The 16239-nt window shown below is 33.7% G+C and overlaps 2 protein-coding genes across 2 annotated transcripts; both read right to left on the reverse strand.

Moving 5' to 3' along the window:
• Positions 1 to 322: 322 nt before the first annotated feature.
• LOC142750355 (protocadherin gamma-B4-like) lies at positions 323 to 3044 on the reverse strand. Its single transcript, XM_075859354.1, has 2 exons — positions 532 to 3044; positions 323 to 367 (listed from the first exon to the last, which is right to left on the reverse strand). Exons 1-2 carry the CDS (start codon positions 2911 to 2913, stop codon positions 323 to 325), a joined length of 2427 nt encoding a protein of 808 aa, XP_075715469.1. The 5' UTR covers positions 2914 to 3044.
• Positions 3045 to 4032: 988 nt separating this feature from the next.
• Positions 4033 to 15807, reverse strand: LOC142750356 (protocadherin gamma-B4-like). Its single transcript, XM_075859355.1, has 4 exons — positions 15328 to 15807; positions 12250 to 12292; positions 6633 to 9070; positions 4033 to 4101 (listed from the first exon to the last, which is right to left on the reverse strand). Exons 1-4 carry the CDS (start codon positions 15805 to 15807, stop codon positions 4033 to 4035), a joined length of 3030 nt encoding a protein of 1009 aa, XP_075715470.1.
• Positions 15808 to 16239: the final 432 nt, after the last annotated feature.

The following is a 16239-nucleotide window of genomic DNA, read 5'->3' on the forward strand; positions in this document are numbered from 1 at the left end:
GCCAAGGGCAAGGATAGGTAAGTATTGCATTTTTGGTTTATTTATTTCATTTCCAGACCCTAATAAAAAAAATTCACATCCCGGATAACTCCTTTAAGATTATACTCTACCTATGTTCTTAATTTTATAATAAAAGAACCAACAATATAGAGTTTTGATTTTGTTTGTACCATAGCTACAAAACTTAATTACGGGATTAATATGTATTGTATTGTATTGTATTGTATTGTATGTATTGTATTTGGTAACAGAAGACAGAAGACATAACCTAAAATTAAAAACAGAGAATTAAAAATAATTGGGTTTATTTATCCAATATCCACTACAACGTTTCACCTTCTCTATGAAGGCATTTTCCTAAATTATCCTAAAATTATAAATTAGGATATGGCTAACAGATAATCATTTATAAGAAACGACTTTGTGTAACATCTTTTATATCAATATATTCAAAGCTATGAATTAACAAATGAAAGCAAATCAGTGATATAATAATTTTCCATAATTTCATGAAAAAAAACTGCTACATACCTGGATATTTTTGCTTGTAGACAAGATGGCATTTATAGAATCAGTTCCAGGAGCTGCAACTTCAGTGTCTATGAGATTCTCTGTAGGGACAGTCTCCACTGGTTTCAGATAAGCAATTTCATTCTGCTTTGAGTCCATAGTCACACACACATCATATGAGAATGGGAAAGGTAAACTTGTATCACTGATGTCAGAAGGACACCCCAGGGTGAACTGAGGATACACATTTCTATTAAAAGGTCCAAAGGATGTTGGATTATAAGATTTTCTGCATTTAAAAATGACTGTAATCAACACTGTCCCAATAAATAACAGAGAGATCATGGCTATGGCTATTACAAGGTAGAAAGTTGTATTAGAAGCCGTTGCTGAGTTATTGGGTTGGCGTCTTATCTCTGGTACAACTTGTTGAAAATTCTCAGCCACAACCAAGTTCAAAGTAACTGTAGATGACAGAGATGGAACTCCATTATCCTTCACCAGAACCACAAGTTTTTGTCTTAAAGAATCAATGTCTGGAAGATCTCGTCCAATCCTGATTTCTCCAGTATATTGTCCAATGATAAATAAAGATGGATCAGGGACTTGTAGTAAGTGATAAGAGAGCCAGGCATTGTGTCCAGAGTCAGCGTCCACTGCGATCACTTTGGTGACTAGATAACCTTTCTCAGCAGAGTGAGGAATAAATTCATATAATGCTGATCCCTCAGTGTCTGGAGATGGGTAGAGGATGTTAGGAGCATTATCATTCTTATCAATGATACATATCCTCACTGTGACATTACTGCTTAGAGGAGGAGATCCACTGTCTTTAGCCATCACCTGGAACTGAAATTCCCGCAACTCTTCATAGTCAAATGATCTCTGGGCATAAATAACTCCAGTCATTGAGTTGATGGAAATATATGATGTGATGGGAATGTCATCAATATTTCTGTTAATGATATAATATGTGACCCTAGCATTCTCATTTTCATCCAGGTCAGATGCATGGACACTATGTATTGATGTCCCTGCTGGGGTGTGCTCTGGAATATAGGAAATATAAAGGGGTTTTCCAAAAACTGGAGAATTGTCATTAATATCTGAGATAGTAATGTGAACTGTCTTCTCAGTTACCATTGGAGGAGAGCCTTCATCTTCTGCTATAATTGTGATGTTATATGCTGAGGTTCTTTCTCTGTCAAGTGGTCCGGAGGTTATACGTTTATAATAACTATTGGATGATGGAACTAATTTCAGTGCCCCTGTATCGGTTATGTGGCAGTTCACTTCTCCATATTTCCCAGAATCCAAATCCTTCACATTAATTAATGCCACAAGGGTCCCAGGAGCAGAATCCTCTGGAATTGGTGTAGACAGTGATGCAATAGTTATCTCAGGAGCATTGTCATTAATATCCGTAATCTGTATTAAGACAGAACTTTGTGCAACTAGGCCTCCACCGTCAGCAGCTTCCACTGTCATCTCATAAGTCTGTGTTGTTTCAAAGTCCAGTTTTCCTATTGTAGTAATGACTCCAGTCTGAGAATCCATTGTGAATACTTGCTGAGCATTTTCAGAAATATGACTAAATGAATATGAGATTTCTGCGTTGGATCCTTCATCTTTATCACTAGCATACAATTGTAGAGCTACAAATCCAATTGGTAAGTTTTCCTCTAAATTGACTTTATAAATTTTTTGACTGAACACTGGATTATTATCATTAACATCCTGAACGGAAATCTTAATCATTGCAGTTCCAGTTTTTATAGGTTTTCCTCCATCATATGCCGTTAAAGTTAATTCGTATTTTTGTTGCTTTTCATGATCTAGAGGTTGCACTAATATAAGTTCTGGGTATTCCCTTTCTGACTCAGATGTTTCCACCAATGAGAAGTATGAGTTGGGACTTAGACTATAACTCTGTAAAGAATTGGTACCTAAATCTGGATCTCTCGCATTCCCAAGAGCAAATTGTGCTCCAGGGGAAGCAGATTCACTAATTCCAATGTTAAAAATATCTTTATAAAAACTTGGTGGATTATCATTTATATCATGAATTTCAACTTTAACAGAATAAACATTTATTGGATTTTCTGCCAAAATTTCAAGATCCAGAAAGCAGCTCTTCTCTGATCCACAAATCTCCTCCCTGTCTATTCTGTCACTGACATATAAATTGCCATTTTCTGTGCTGATGTTAAAATAATTTCTGTGGTGATGAGAAACAATTCGTAATTTTCTAATTTTTAGGATGTCATTTCTCAGACCCAAATCTTCTGCAACATTCCCAATAATAGAGTTTAGCTTCAGCTCCTCTAGAATTGAGTAGTGGAACTGATTAGAAGCAGCCATAGAAAATAAATAAAAGTAGAAAAATAGTACTTGCCATGCCATGTCCGGTGTATACTAAAATTCTGAATCCTCGTATCTGTTCTTTTAGTATCCAAATAAAGCTGAAAATGGAAGATTATTGTCCAAAACACAATATAAGGGAGACATACAAGAGTATTGCCTGGCTTCTTGTTCAGATCTGCAGAGTCTGTGTATTAAAAAGAATCACTAGCTCCACACACTGCTCAGATTGCTTCTCCGAATAGTTAGGCAACACCACCATCATGTGGATAAAATCAAGAATTACAATTTAACTTTTTAGTTCACTAAAATGTTTTATTATTTTTAATTTTTTTAAGAAATCCATATATAAAATATAAAAAAGGTAATGTAGTGATGATAAATATATATAATGTTGAATTAAGTAAAATAAAATTCATAAAAAAAACTCAAATGGCTTTTGGATCTAGCCAACATACTTTACTTTTGAAACAGATAGACCAATCTAATAATTGCCAAGTTAACTCAATGACCACTAAAGATATAGAAATAAATAGATAAAACATAATATACAGCTTTTTGTTCCTCTGGGAGACTATTTAGATCTACCTAAAAGTTTATTACAAGATAGAGTTTGACTTTTCATAGGTTTGTTGAAAGTATAAATATTTAGTGTATGTTTTAATTTATATAACACAGTATGTTTTTATAAATTATATAAAGTATATTGTCAAAATTCAAAAAATGCTGTTTTAGACAATAGGGTTGTAATAAAATGATATAGTAAGTTTATAAGCTATATATTTTAATTTAAGTTATACATCTTATGATATCTACATTTTGTTACAAAGTTTTGAATGTAAAAAAGAACAAAAATTTTACATTACACCATATCATAACTGTTTTAATGAATCTGAGAAAAAACTGTTTCTATAAAAATATAAATGAAAAATATTTTTAAAAAAAATGTTATATAGCTTTAGGATTTTATAAAGCATTACACATTAAAATGTTTATTTCCTTTTTTTATTTCATTTTGACTTTAAATTATCATTTCTATTGTCTCTGCATAATATGGTTTATCTAGAAATATAATTTAAACAGCAAACAGAAAAACATTTAAAACAAATTAGATAAAGATAAATTTACTTTTGCAACTCTGTCTTTTTACAAAAAATTACTTTACTCATCAAATTCTTTATAGGGTGGGATATCTGTAAAATATAGAAAAGCACTAACTTTTATACAAATCTAAAAACCAAAGAATTACAATAATTTCCAATTTTCAAATTGATGGGGATGTAGAACTGCTTACCCCTTTGGCACTATTTTCCATCTCATGTGAATCTCAGGTGCCACACATAATAAAGCATCTTTAACTTCAGCTATTTTAGAATATGATTTTAAAGCTTTGTGATTTAGAAAATGACAATGATAAAATTGTTCACACATTTAAATAAATCATTAATATTGATGTTAGTGAAATATTGGAACATCACTTTAAATACATTTAGGAGATATTTGAATATAACATACTTCAGGCAACTAGTACTAGGTCTACAGTGACATTATAATTTCTAAGTGAATGTCCTATTAGCATCAGTATGATAGTTGCTATTGATGATATTTAGAAACATTATATTGCATATAAGACTGTTTTCTATTGCTAAAATCGTTTAAAACCGAATCTATATTTTTTTTTTTTAGAAAGAAGCAACTACAAACTACTTCTTTTAAAGAGTACTTGTCACCAACATCTGAAGCTGTGATTCTCTTTAGCGACTAAAACGTATGGTCTTATTATTAAAAGGATTTTCCCATCAGAGACCTATCTCTAGAATGTGGACCCCCTAAACCCCATTCTACTGCTCTGTGTTGTGGCTGAATCATGTAATTTCCGACCATGAATTACAAAAACGCTGAGCTACGCTGTTTCCGTAACTCTGAGAGAACAGAATCATAGTTATGAAAACAGATTAGCTCACATGCTTCGCTGCTTCCATAACTGAGATTCACTACTATTGGAGTTACTGAAACAGCGTAGCTCAGCGAGCTAAGCTGTTTCTGTAATTCATGGTCAGAAATTACATGATTCAGCCACAATACAGAGCAGTAAAATGGGGTTTAGGGGGCCCCATTCCAGAGATAGGTGCGGGTCCCAGAGGTGGGACCCACATCTATCTGACATTTATGACGTATCCTGTGGATATGCCATAAATGTCTCTGATGGGAAAACCCCTTTAATGTTCTTGTAGACATCAGAATTAGGGTTGCATGCTTACTGATATAATGTCTTCTCTCTCTCCCTCTCTATCACTACAGCCTCACAAACATTGACCTCAGTCAGTTATATGACACATATCATTAAACAGGATCTAACTTAGACTTTGAAGTCTAAACTCAGATGCTTATATTCAGTATACAGGGAAAATTGATGTGTTTTTACATAAAATAGCTACCACAATATCAATACTATAATGATCTGTCCATAGAAAAATAAAAATGACCACAAAACAACCGACTTCAGTTGAGAACATTTACAATATTCCTATCAAGGCAATATTAGTTAGAAGTCCATTTTGAACTTGTCTAACCATAGGTGGACTTGCTTTATTTCCTGTGCTTATTAAGCTATTGGATATTGCAAACTCTATATTTTAAACCATTGTCAAAATGTGTTGCCTTTTCATTATGATATTATAGAGTGCCATGGAAGTTTTACTGTCTCTAGATATTTTCATAAAGATTAACTGTAGATTCAAAATGTACATCAACCAAATATGTTTGCATAGAAACTTCTGCATTCTGTGCTCTTACAAAGACATTTTTTTTTTTTTTTAATTTCTCTCACAAAACCTCCTATATCTCAAAGAGATGCCATTTTATGTTCTATGCCTAGATCCTAAATAATTTGAAATAATTAAAAAGTGCAATATTCATTGTTAAAATAATAGGTTCCTTTGTCTCTCCATTCCAGTATTTTCCTATAAAGGAACAAGATCAGTGGACCTACAGAATACAGCATCGGACAGTAATGTGAATTCAGCCTGACCAAAGATGCCAATACTAATATTATTTGTCCCCCCTCCATTAAGGATCTTTAAAGTAGGGATAGAAGTAGAATTTAGTATAAAAAAAAACAAAAAAAAATATTTTTAGGGTAAGCAAAATGTAATTACTGAAGCTTATATAAAGAACTGCTACGCATAATGATATAGATATATACACGTGTGTGTGTGTGTGTGTGTGTGTGTGTGTGTGTGTGTGCGTGTGTGTGTGTGTGTGTGTGTGTGTGTGTGTGTGTTTCTGTGAGTGTTTCTGGAAATTCTAATTTTAGGAGATATGTGAGGCAATAATCATGAGGGTAGACATTATTGTCACTAATCCCATTGAAAAAAATGTTAACCTTTTTAAGATCAATATGGCTCATACTAGACACAAACAAATGACATTTAACTACATTGTAAATAAGATAATATGGTTTAGTATATTTTTATTAGTGCCTACTCTGAAGAAAACACCAGTGGTCTTTTATACTTCATATTAAAATAATAAATGGTATTTATACACAATAAATGCAAACGAAATTAGCTATATTAGAGGCATCACAAATATTATGAATAGCCACACCTCTGTAAGGCACCCCTGATGGGACTTTAAGAATAGAGTAAAAACAATATCTAATTTAAAAGCTATAAATCATAAAACTAAATGCCTATTCCATGACAGGGTATTACTCCGACAGACATGCCCTAAACACGTATAAGATAATTCTATCTTACCTGTGTAATTTGTGATCCCGCTAATTTTTCACTAACAATAGCAGAATCACCAGTGTCTATGAGATTCTCTGTGGGGACGTTCTGCACTGGTTTCAGATAAGCAATTTCATTCTGCTTTGAGTCCATAGTCACACACACATCATATGAGAATGGGAAAGGTAAACTTGTATCACTGATCTCAGAAGGACATCCCAAGGTGAACTGAGGATACACATTTCTACTATATGTTCCAAAAGATGGCGGTGTACTTGACTTCCGGCACTTAAAAATAACAGTAATTAATACTGTTATAATGAACAATAAGGAAATCAGAGCTATGGCGATGACAAGGTAGAATGTGGCATTAGAGGGAATATATGAGTTATTGGGCTGGTGCTTGATTTCTGGTAAAACCTGCTGAAAGTTTTCTGCCACAACCATAGTTATTGTGACAGAAGATGACAAAGACGGTACTCCATTATCTTTTACCAGAACCACAATCTTTTGCCTCAAAGAATCCATGTCTGGAAGATTTCGTCCAATCCTGATTTCTCCAGTATATTGACCAATGATAAATAATGATGGATCAGGGACTTGTAGTAAGTGATAAGAGAGCCAGGCATTGTGTCCAGAGTCAGCGTCCACTGCGATCACTTTGGTGACTAGATAACCTTTCTCAGCAGAGTGAGGAATAAATTCATATAATGCTGATCCCTCAGTGTCTGGAGATGGGTAGAGGATCTTAGGAGCATTGTCATTCTTATCAATGATACATATCCTCACTGTGACATTACTGCTTAGAGGAGGAGATCCACTGTCTTTAGCCATCACCTGGAACTGAAATTCCCGCAACTGTTCATAGTCAAATGATCTCTGAGCGTAGAGAACTCCAGTCATTGAGTTTATGGAGACATAGGATGTAATTGGAATATCATCAATATATGTGTTCATTATAGAATATATAACTTTGGCATTCTCATTATCATCTGGGTCTGATGCATGAACATAAAGCATTGATGTTCCAGCTGGAGTATGCTCAGAAACATAAGTAATATAAGAAAGTTTATCAAAAAGTGGTGGATTGTCATTTATATCCGAAATTATTATATAAATAGTTTTCTTAGTTAAAATAGAAGGATGTCCTTCATCCTCAGCAGTAACTGTGATATTATAGGTCGAATTGATTTCTCTGTCCAGGTGACTTGCAGTTATAATTTTATAATAATTATTAGATGATGGCATCAATGTAAATGTCCCTGTTTCTGATATTTGACATGTAACATCACCATTAGCCCCGGAGTCTAAATCCTTAATATTAATCAATGCCACAAGAGTCCCGGCTGCAGAATCCTCCGGAATAGGTGTCAACAGCGATAAAATAATTATTTCAGGTGCATTATCATTGACATCCACTATTTGTATTATTACAGTACATTTGGCAACAAGGCCTCCACCATCTGCTGCTTCCACCGTCATGTCGTAACTTTTCATTAACTCAAAATCAAGTTCTCCTTTTGTTTTAATAACTCCAGTTTCCGAATCCAGAGAAAAGACACTGTGGGCTTTTTCAGGAATGTGACTAAATGAATATGTAATTTCTGCGTAGGATCCTTCATCTTTATCAGTGGCACTGAGATGAAGAACTAGAGAACCAACTGGTGAATTTTCTTGTAAGCTTGTTCTATAAATGTCTTGGTTAAAGACGGGAAAATTGTCATTGACATCTTGTACTGAAATTTTGATTACAGCCGTTCCAGTTTTCAGAGGTTTTCCTCCATCAGACGCAGTCAGAATTAATGTATACTTTTGTTGCTTTTCACGGTCTAGACTTTGCTCCAGGATCAGCTCTGGATGTTTTGTTCCTTCACTGTCAGTTTTTTCCCCTAAGGAGAAATGTGGATTTGGGCTCAAATTATAACTCTGTAAAGAATTAATCCCAATATCTGAGTCTCTTGCATTTCCCAAAACAAAGCGTTCTCCGCGGAAAGCAGACTCGCTTATTCCTATTTCATAAATATCCTTGGAAAAGATTGGTGAATTGTCATTGATATCTTGGATTTCAACCTTGACAGGATAAACATTTACAGGATTTTCAGCCAGAATCTCAAGGTCCATAAAGCAGCTCTGTTCTGATCCACACAACTCTTCCCTGTCTACCCTGTCACTGACATATAAGTTGCCATTTTCTAAACTGACATTGAAATAATTATTTTTGTTATGAGAAACAATTCTTAATTTTCTTATTTCTAATTCATTAGTATTTAATCCCAAATCCTTCACTAAATTCCCTACTACAGCATTTATCTTCATCTCTTCTAGAATTGAATAGTGAAGCTGATTAGAAGTTGTCACAGAATATAAGATAAAACACAGACATATTACTTGCCATGCCATGTTGTCTATTAGAAGAAAAGTCTTGTGCTGTTCTTTAAATCCAAGGAAAACTGTAATGAAGAATCCTGAATCATAGGAAGAAAATAATCCAAATTCTAAGAGGAGTAGTAGAAATGTCACTATCCTTCATAGAGATCTGCAGTGTGTGAGTATTGTAACATTACCAGCTCCCCACACAGAATATTCAGCTTGTCTACCATCTTATCCAATACTGACATCATGAGGATAACTGTAAGTACTACAATATTATACTAAATGTACCTAAAATATATTTTATATGCATTAATTTTAAATTTAAAAATGGTCTTATATAGCCTATAAAATAAGTATTCCATATAGTTTATGACAATATAATATTTTTAGATTATATATTTTGCTATATTAGAAATAAAATTAATTTTCATGTGATTGCAACACATACTGAAAATCAAAACTACAATGAGAACCGGCTATGTTATTTTTAATTATTTTACTCAAGTATATTTAATGTTTCTCAATTAAATTGTGTAACTTACTGTTTAATGCATATACTAATTTATTAAAATGTAATAACTGCAGCATTTATATTATCCTCACACATTACCTGCTGTCTTACATTCCCTGATATCAAAATTCTGTTTTGAAATTGTTACTGATTATCCTAAATTAAAGATTTTTAATAAATTATACTGAACAGGAGAACCTTATATGTACCTTATATATTTATATGTACTAACCTAAAAAATACTGAAAGAGCAAAAAAATACTTATATTTGCTTTTGTCATATGAACAGAGCCTTGCCTATCCTTTAAAATCCTCAAACAATATCTATCTTAGGTACTGAATTACATTTTTAGATTAATCTAATCTATTTACTTAATTATTTCTTATATTCTTAACAGTATGTACAGAATGAAATTGTGTCTATAAATCAGTTTTTAAGGAATATATTTCTACGGTAGTTTTCAACATTAGTTTAATATTTTTGAAGAATTAACAATTAAAGAAATACACTGTAAAAACAATTCTGCAAATAGCAGCTCTAGAGACCCTAGCACAACCATGTATTAAATAGTCACCCATTTCACTAAATAAACACCATATAAAACCACATTTTCCTATAGAAGTCTCTGCAGGAGAAATTTGTAGAAGTCTATAGCTTTAGCTACCAGGTCCATGGCGACAAGCTGGAACAATCCATTCGATAAATGAAGGTAACTAAACACAAAAACTGGTACATTTATATCTATAAATCACATTAGGTACTGAAAATACATTAAAACTTACAGAAACAGATTAATGTATAACATATATTTCTAACAAAAGATGAAAGCTAAAAAAATAAATTAGGGAAAAATTGTTAATGTTTTCACAGATCTTTCAAACTTATTTAACCTTTTATTTTATATATATTTTTGTTCATTTTTTCACTGGTAAGATAAAAAAATAGAAATGCAAAAATGCATGAATTTTAAATATTTCCCCACCACTGACCTTCTCCAATATGGGAATTCATTTTTCCATAAAAGTAATTATAGTTGGCAACGATTTTGTTAACACTGAAAATATTAACCCCTTCCTGACATTTGACGTATCCATACGCCAAAGTCGGGTAGGGGAAGAATGGAGCGGGCTCCAGGAGTGAACCCACTCCATATGATGCGGGTGTCGGCTGTTTGTTACAGCCGACACTTCAAAGTAACGAGCGGCATCATGTTCGAGCGCGATCCCGCTTGTTTAACTCGTTAAATGCTGCGGTCAATAGCGACCGCAGCATTTAAAACGTTAGAAAGAGGAGGGCGACCCCCTCTAACAGCTCATCGCGCCCCCCGCAACGCAATCGCGGGGTGGCGATGGTTGCTATGGCTGCCTGGGGGCTTAATGAAGGCCTCCAGGTCCGCCATCATTGTGCACCTATTAAGCCCTGCCTCCGGTGGGGCTTAATAGATGCCTGTTAGAATCACAATATACTGCAATACATTAGTATTGCAGTATATCGTGCAAGCGATCTAACGTTTTGTGTAAAAAAATATATATATATTAAAAGTTCAAAAAACTTTTCCCCCTAGAGCATAGTAAAAAAAGAAATAAACATAATTGGTATTGCCGCATCCGTAAAAGTCTGAACTATTACAATATATCATTATTTAACCCGCACGGTGAACGCCATAAAAAAAAATTGTAAACGCCAGAATCTCTATTTTTTGTTCACCTAATCTCCCACAAATAATAAAATAAAAAGTGAACAAACCGTCGCATGTACACCAAAGTGGTGTTATTAAAAACTACAGCTTATCCCGCAAAAAATAAGCCCTCTTACCACTTAATCGACGGAAAAATAAAAAAGTTATGGTTCTCGGAATTTGGCGACACAAAATAAATTTTCTTTTTTACACTTAGATGTTTACTTGTAAAAGTAGTAAAATATAGAAAAAACTATATATATTTGGCATCACCGTAATCGTATTGACCCACAGAATAAAGTTAACATGTTGTTTTAATTGTACAGTGAATTCCGTAAAAATGGCGCGCAAAAAACCATGGAGGATTCGCTGTTTTTTTTTCATTTTCTACCCCACAAATAATTTTTTACCCGTTTCCTAGTACATTATATGGCAAAATAAATGGTGCTACGAAAAACTACAACTCGTCCCACAAAAATCAAGCCCTCATAGTACTATATCTACGGAAAAATAAAGACGTTATGGCTTTTGGAAGGTGGGGAGGAAAAAACAAAAATTAAAATCTGAAAAAGGGCTGCGGCGGGAAGGGCTTAACATTAATTTTTTGCATTGATTCTTTTAGGCTCTGTTCATATATGTGTTATGATCTTTCTGTCAGGTGTCCTGATATTTTTCATAACTAGAAAAGTGCAGTCTGTAGCACTATTCTAAGGCCCCGTTCCCATCCCATCAGAGGAACAGATAAACAGAAAGACAAATGGAAACGAGCGTTTCAATTTGCAATACCATTGATTGCAATAGTATTTTTTTTCGTTCAGTTGGTTTCAGTTGGCGTGCGTTCCACTAGGTTTCTGTTGTTCCGACAGGAACAATAACGCAGCACATGATTTAAGGGCAATATAATGCCCTTAAATCATGAGTAATGCACATGAAGCCTTCATCAGACTAAAAAAATAATTCAGACCCCAGAAACGAATTCCCAAATTAAGACTTTCCTATGATTTCTAGGTGAGACAGTTCCCCCGCCCCCTCCCCACCCCTCTGATTTTCCTCAAACAGTAGCTCTGAAGCTGATCTTTACTTAAATCACTGGCTGTTCCTGCTGTGGTTTGAAGGGATGTACCCTGGAATATAGGAAATATTAATTAGTTTATCAAGACTGGTTTATTGTCATTCATATCTGAAACAGTTATTTGTATTGTTTTCATACTTATTATTGGCGACGAGCCTTCAGCTTTAGAAAATAATTTATACGATTTTATTTCCATGTCCAGCCCTTTGAAGTTACTAGATTGTAATAATTATTAGATGACAATAACGTAAAATCAAAAGTCTCTGATAATTTATAAGTGACTACATCATTTTCTCCAAATGTTTGACATGAATTAGGGCCACATTATTCCCAAGAGCTGCAATTCCTTTGGAATTGGTGTAAATAGTGATAAGAAATATATTAGGGTCATTGTCATTCATATCCACTGCTATTTTTGGCTTCGACAATCGTTTCATATGTTCTTGTTTTCTCATAAACTGAATACCCAATAATTTGATTAACTCCAGACTAAGAATTGAAAGAAAAACATAGTATTTTCTGCAATATGAATAAATAAATTGGTGATTTTTGTATTGGATCCTTCGTCTTGATCTGTGGCATTTAGATGAAGAACTAAAGATCCGCTTGGAGAATGCTCATTCAAAATTATCTCATACAGCTGTATTTTAAGAACAGGATAATAATCCTTAAAGGGAACCTGTCACCAGCATTTTAGCTATAAAGCCAGCAATACCTAGTGAAAGTGGGTGAAAAATCATTGTCATCTAAGCTATAAATATGTTCTAAGTAAGCTCTGTACCTTTAGTATTCCGTTTTTCAGTGGTCCCACACCGTATGCAAATGAGCAGAAAAGAGTCAAATCTTCATCTGAAAAGAGTCAGGTTTTCATTCCTCCAGGATCTCAGAGTGGACTCCACCACCTTCTTTTTGATTGACAGCTCCTTAGCCAGTCAGGGCCGGACAGGTGGTGGCAGTGGGCGTGGTTAAGAAGCTGCATCCCAGAGGGAAAAATAATTACCATAAAAGGCGGGAAAAGTTTAAACGACTATATTTACAGACAGAGGAGGACTTCAGGAAAGAAGAGAACAGGAACGAACTCTGGACAGCTGCGGCCATTGAGGGGTCAGGCTAGTTTAACAGGTAAGACGTTGATGACAGGATCCCTTTAAAGCGAACCTAACTTTTCAGGTGACTTTTCAAAAAAAGCTACCAGATGTGTGTACATGAGGAAAAATACTTTTTCTAGCCATTATATGATTTGTATCCTGCAATTTTTTTTTGATCAATTTTCCCCTCCACGGGTTCTATTTTTAATTATTAGTTTTTCCTGAGCCTAATTCCTATCATGTTTCTCATACACAGTATAAACCCTCTCCATAAATTTTGTTGATAACCTAGTTCCTGATCACAAAAGATTCCAAGCACAAAATATGCTCCTGTGTCAAAAAAGTTCTTAGAAAGATGTGGAGAATTGCCATTCATATCTTGGCTTTTTTTAACTTATCTTAAGATCTAGATTTCACATTGAAATATTTTCTATTGCTATAAGTAACAATACCTACATTTCTTATTGCAAAATTGCTAATTATTCTCAAATCCTTTGCAACAATTCCAATTACAGACCATATTTTCATCTTCTCTAAAAATGATGTTCTGAAGCAGATATAAAGCACCTATATTATGGAAAGTAAAGCAGAGAAACTCTACTTGCCACTTCATTATCATTGGTGTTTAGATCTTAATTTCATGCACATACAAAAATAGTAGCTATAGTCCTAAAAATTCTGTATTAATGGCAGCCAATCTGACATGGATCTGATACTGTAATTACGACTTGTTTCTTGTTATTTTCTGCAGGTATTAGGATAGTTACGAATTTTTTTGCACTACAGCTGAAAACTGTATATTTTATATTTAAAGTAACATATATAACAACATTTTTACATTTATTGCTCAAGAATAAACAATACAATTTACAGCACATGTCTTATATATTGCATAAAAATCTCTTATTATGTACTTTATTTCTAAACTAGTATTTTTTTTAAAGAACTTTTTAAAAACTATACTCCTATAAGAATGATAGCAAACATAAAACATTATTATTATTATTATTATTATTATATAAAAATGCATTAAAAGATTAAATAATGAAACAATGACAATTAAAAATGTATTGTTATATTTAGAATGGAAATCAATTATCAGTTATTTTGTAAGATCAAATTAGCAAATCATCATTATTAATAAATTACTAATGATTACTAATAGTACACCTTTACTCTGCTTTTTTTTTTTTTAAAACGTTTTTTTCTAAATCATTTAAATATGATAACCAAATTTGTCAATATATGTTCTTTAATTACTGAAGGGCTTTGTACATTTCTTATAACTGCAATAAAAAAGTAAACTAAATAAAGGTTTTAAATTATAGTTCAATTCTAGTTAACAGGCACTCTGACCAGTTTGCAGCTATGCAGCCTTTCTATCATAGCCATTTACTATTCCAGCCAGGTACCGTTTAAAATGGTTCCGCTGGCAAAGGGGCACGTCAGCCAGGTGCTTGCCTTTTGGTTAAAGTTGCCCTGACACTGATGTTAGTATGTGAGAACTATAAAAACATTGGCCTCAGAACAGTAGTAGTTAAAAATCAACAAATCATAACTGAAGCATATCTTAAGTTTACATGGTGCACAATTAAGAAGAGCATGGACAGAATAATGAGTGTGGTCCCTACATTACCTGCCATTATCTGCATTTTAAAAATCAATATATCAACCAACCAACCAACCATATTATTAACAAAATAAGAAGAATTGTTGTATCATTTCTTACCCATCTCTTATTTTCATAAAACTATGTCTACATCTATTCCTTCCTATACAACTTCACAAATACTATCCATGAAATAATTTTAAATCGTCACTATAATATTGTCCTGTTAAAAATAGTCATGAGCAATGTAGAAGGCTACATGAGCCCTAGTCATCAACTGTGAGATATTTCTGTCTAAACTAAATAATCCATGTATACAAAACATTAAAACAACATATGAAAATATTAAAAAAATTATCAATTGGATTACAATCCTAGAATTAACCATACCTCAATGTTGCTCTCCAAAACCATATTTCCAGTGTCTATGAGATTCTCTGTAGGGACGTTCTGCACTGGTTTCTGATAAGCAATTTTATTCTGCTTTAAGTCCATAGTCACACACACATCATATGAGAATGGAAAAGGTAAACTTGTATCACTGATCTCAGAAGGACATCCCAGGGTGAACTGAGGATACACATTTCTATTATATGCTCGAAAACATGTTGGACTATGAGTCTCTCTGCATTTAAAAATTACTGTGATCAACACTATCCCAATAAATAACAGAGAGATCAGGGCTATGGCTATTACAAGGTAGAAAGTTGTATTAGAAGCCACTGCTGGGTTATTGGGTTGGCGTCTTATCTCTGGTACAACTTGTAGAAAATTTTCAGCCGCAACAAGGTTCAAAGTAACTGTAGATGACGGAGATGGTACTCCATTATCCTTCATCAGAGCCACAATCTTTTGTCTTAAAGAATCCATGTCTGGAAGATCTTGTCCAATACTGATTTATCCAGTATATTTTCCAATGATAAATAAAGATGGAGCAGGAATTTGTAGTAAGTGATAAGAGAGCCAGGCATTGTGTCCAAAGTCAGCGTCCACTGCGATCACTTTGGTGACTAGATAACCTTTCTCTGCAGAGTGAGGAATAAATTCATATAATGCTGATCCCTCAGTGTCTGGAGATGGGTAGAGGATCTTAGGAGCATTATCATTCTTATCAATGATACATATTCTCACTGTGACATTACTGCTTAGAGGAGGAGATCCACTGTCTTTAGCCATCACCTGGAATCGAAATTCCCACAACTGTTCATAGTCAAATGATCTCTGAGCATAAATAACCCTGGTCATTAAATTGATGGAGACATATGAGACTGGGATATTTTCAATATTTACAGAACAAAAAAA

Source organism: Rhinoderma darwinii, chromosome 3 (assembly GCF_050947455.1).
Source record: "Rhinoderma darwinii isolate aRhiDar2 chromosome 3, aRhiDar2.hap1, whole genome shotgun sequence".
Lineage (NCBI taxonomy): Eukaryota > Metazoa > Chordata > Amphibia > Anura > Rhinodermatidae > Rhinoderma > Rhinoderma darwinii.

Coding starts and splice junctions, on each gene's coding strand:
- LOC142750355 (XM_075859354.1), bottom strand. CDS start 2,913: ATGGCATGGCAAGTACTATTTTTCTACTTTTATTTATTTTCTATGGCT. Junction 368..531: donor CTACAAGCAAAAATATCCAG/GTATGTAGCAGT, acceptor TTATAATTTTAG/GATAATTTAGGAAAATGCCT.
- LOC142750356 (XM_075859355.1), bottom strand. CDS start 15,807: ATGGATTCTTTAAGACAAAAGATTGTGGCTCTGATGAAGGATAATGGA. Junction 12,293..15,327: donor TTTTGGAGAGCAACATTGAG/GTATGGTTAATT, acceptor CCTATATTCCAG/GGTACATCCCTTCAAACCAC. Junction 9,071..12,249: donor AGGAACAGCCAGTGATTTAA/GTAAAGATCAGC, acceptor CCTATGATTCAG/GATTCTTCATTACAGTTTTC.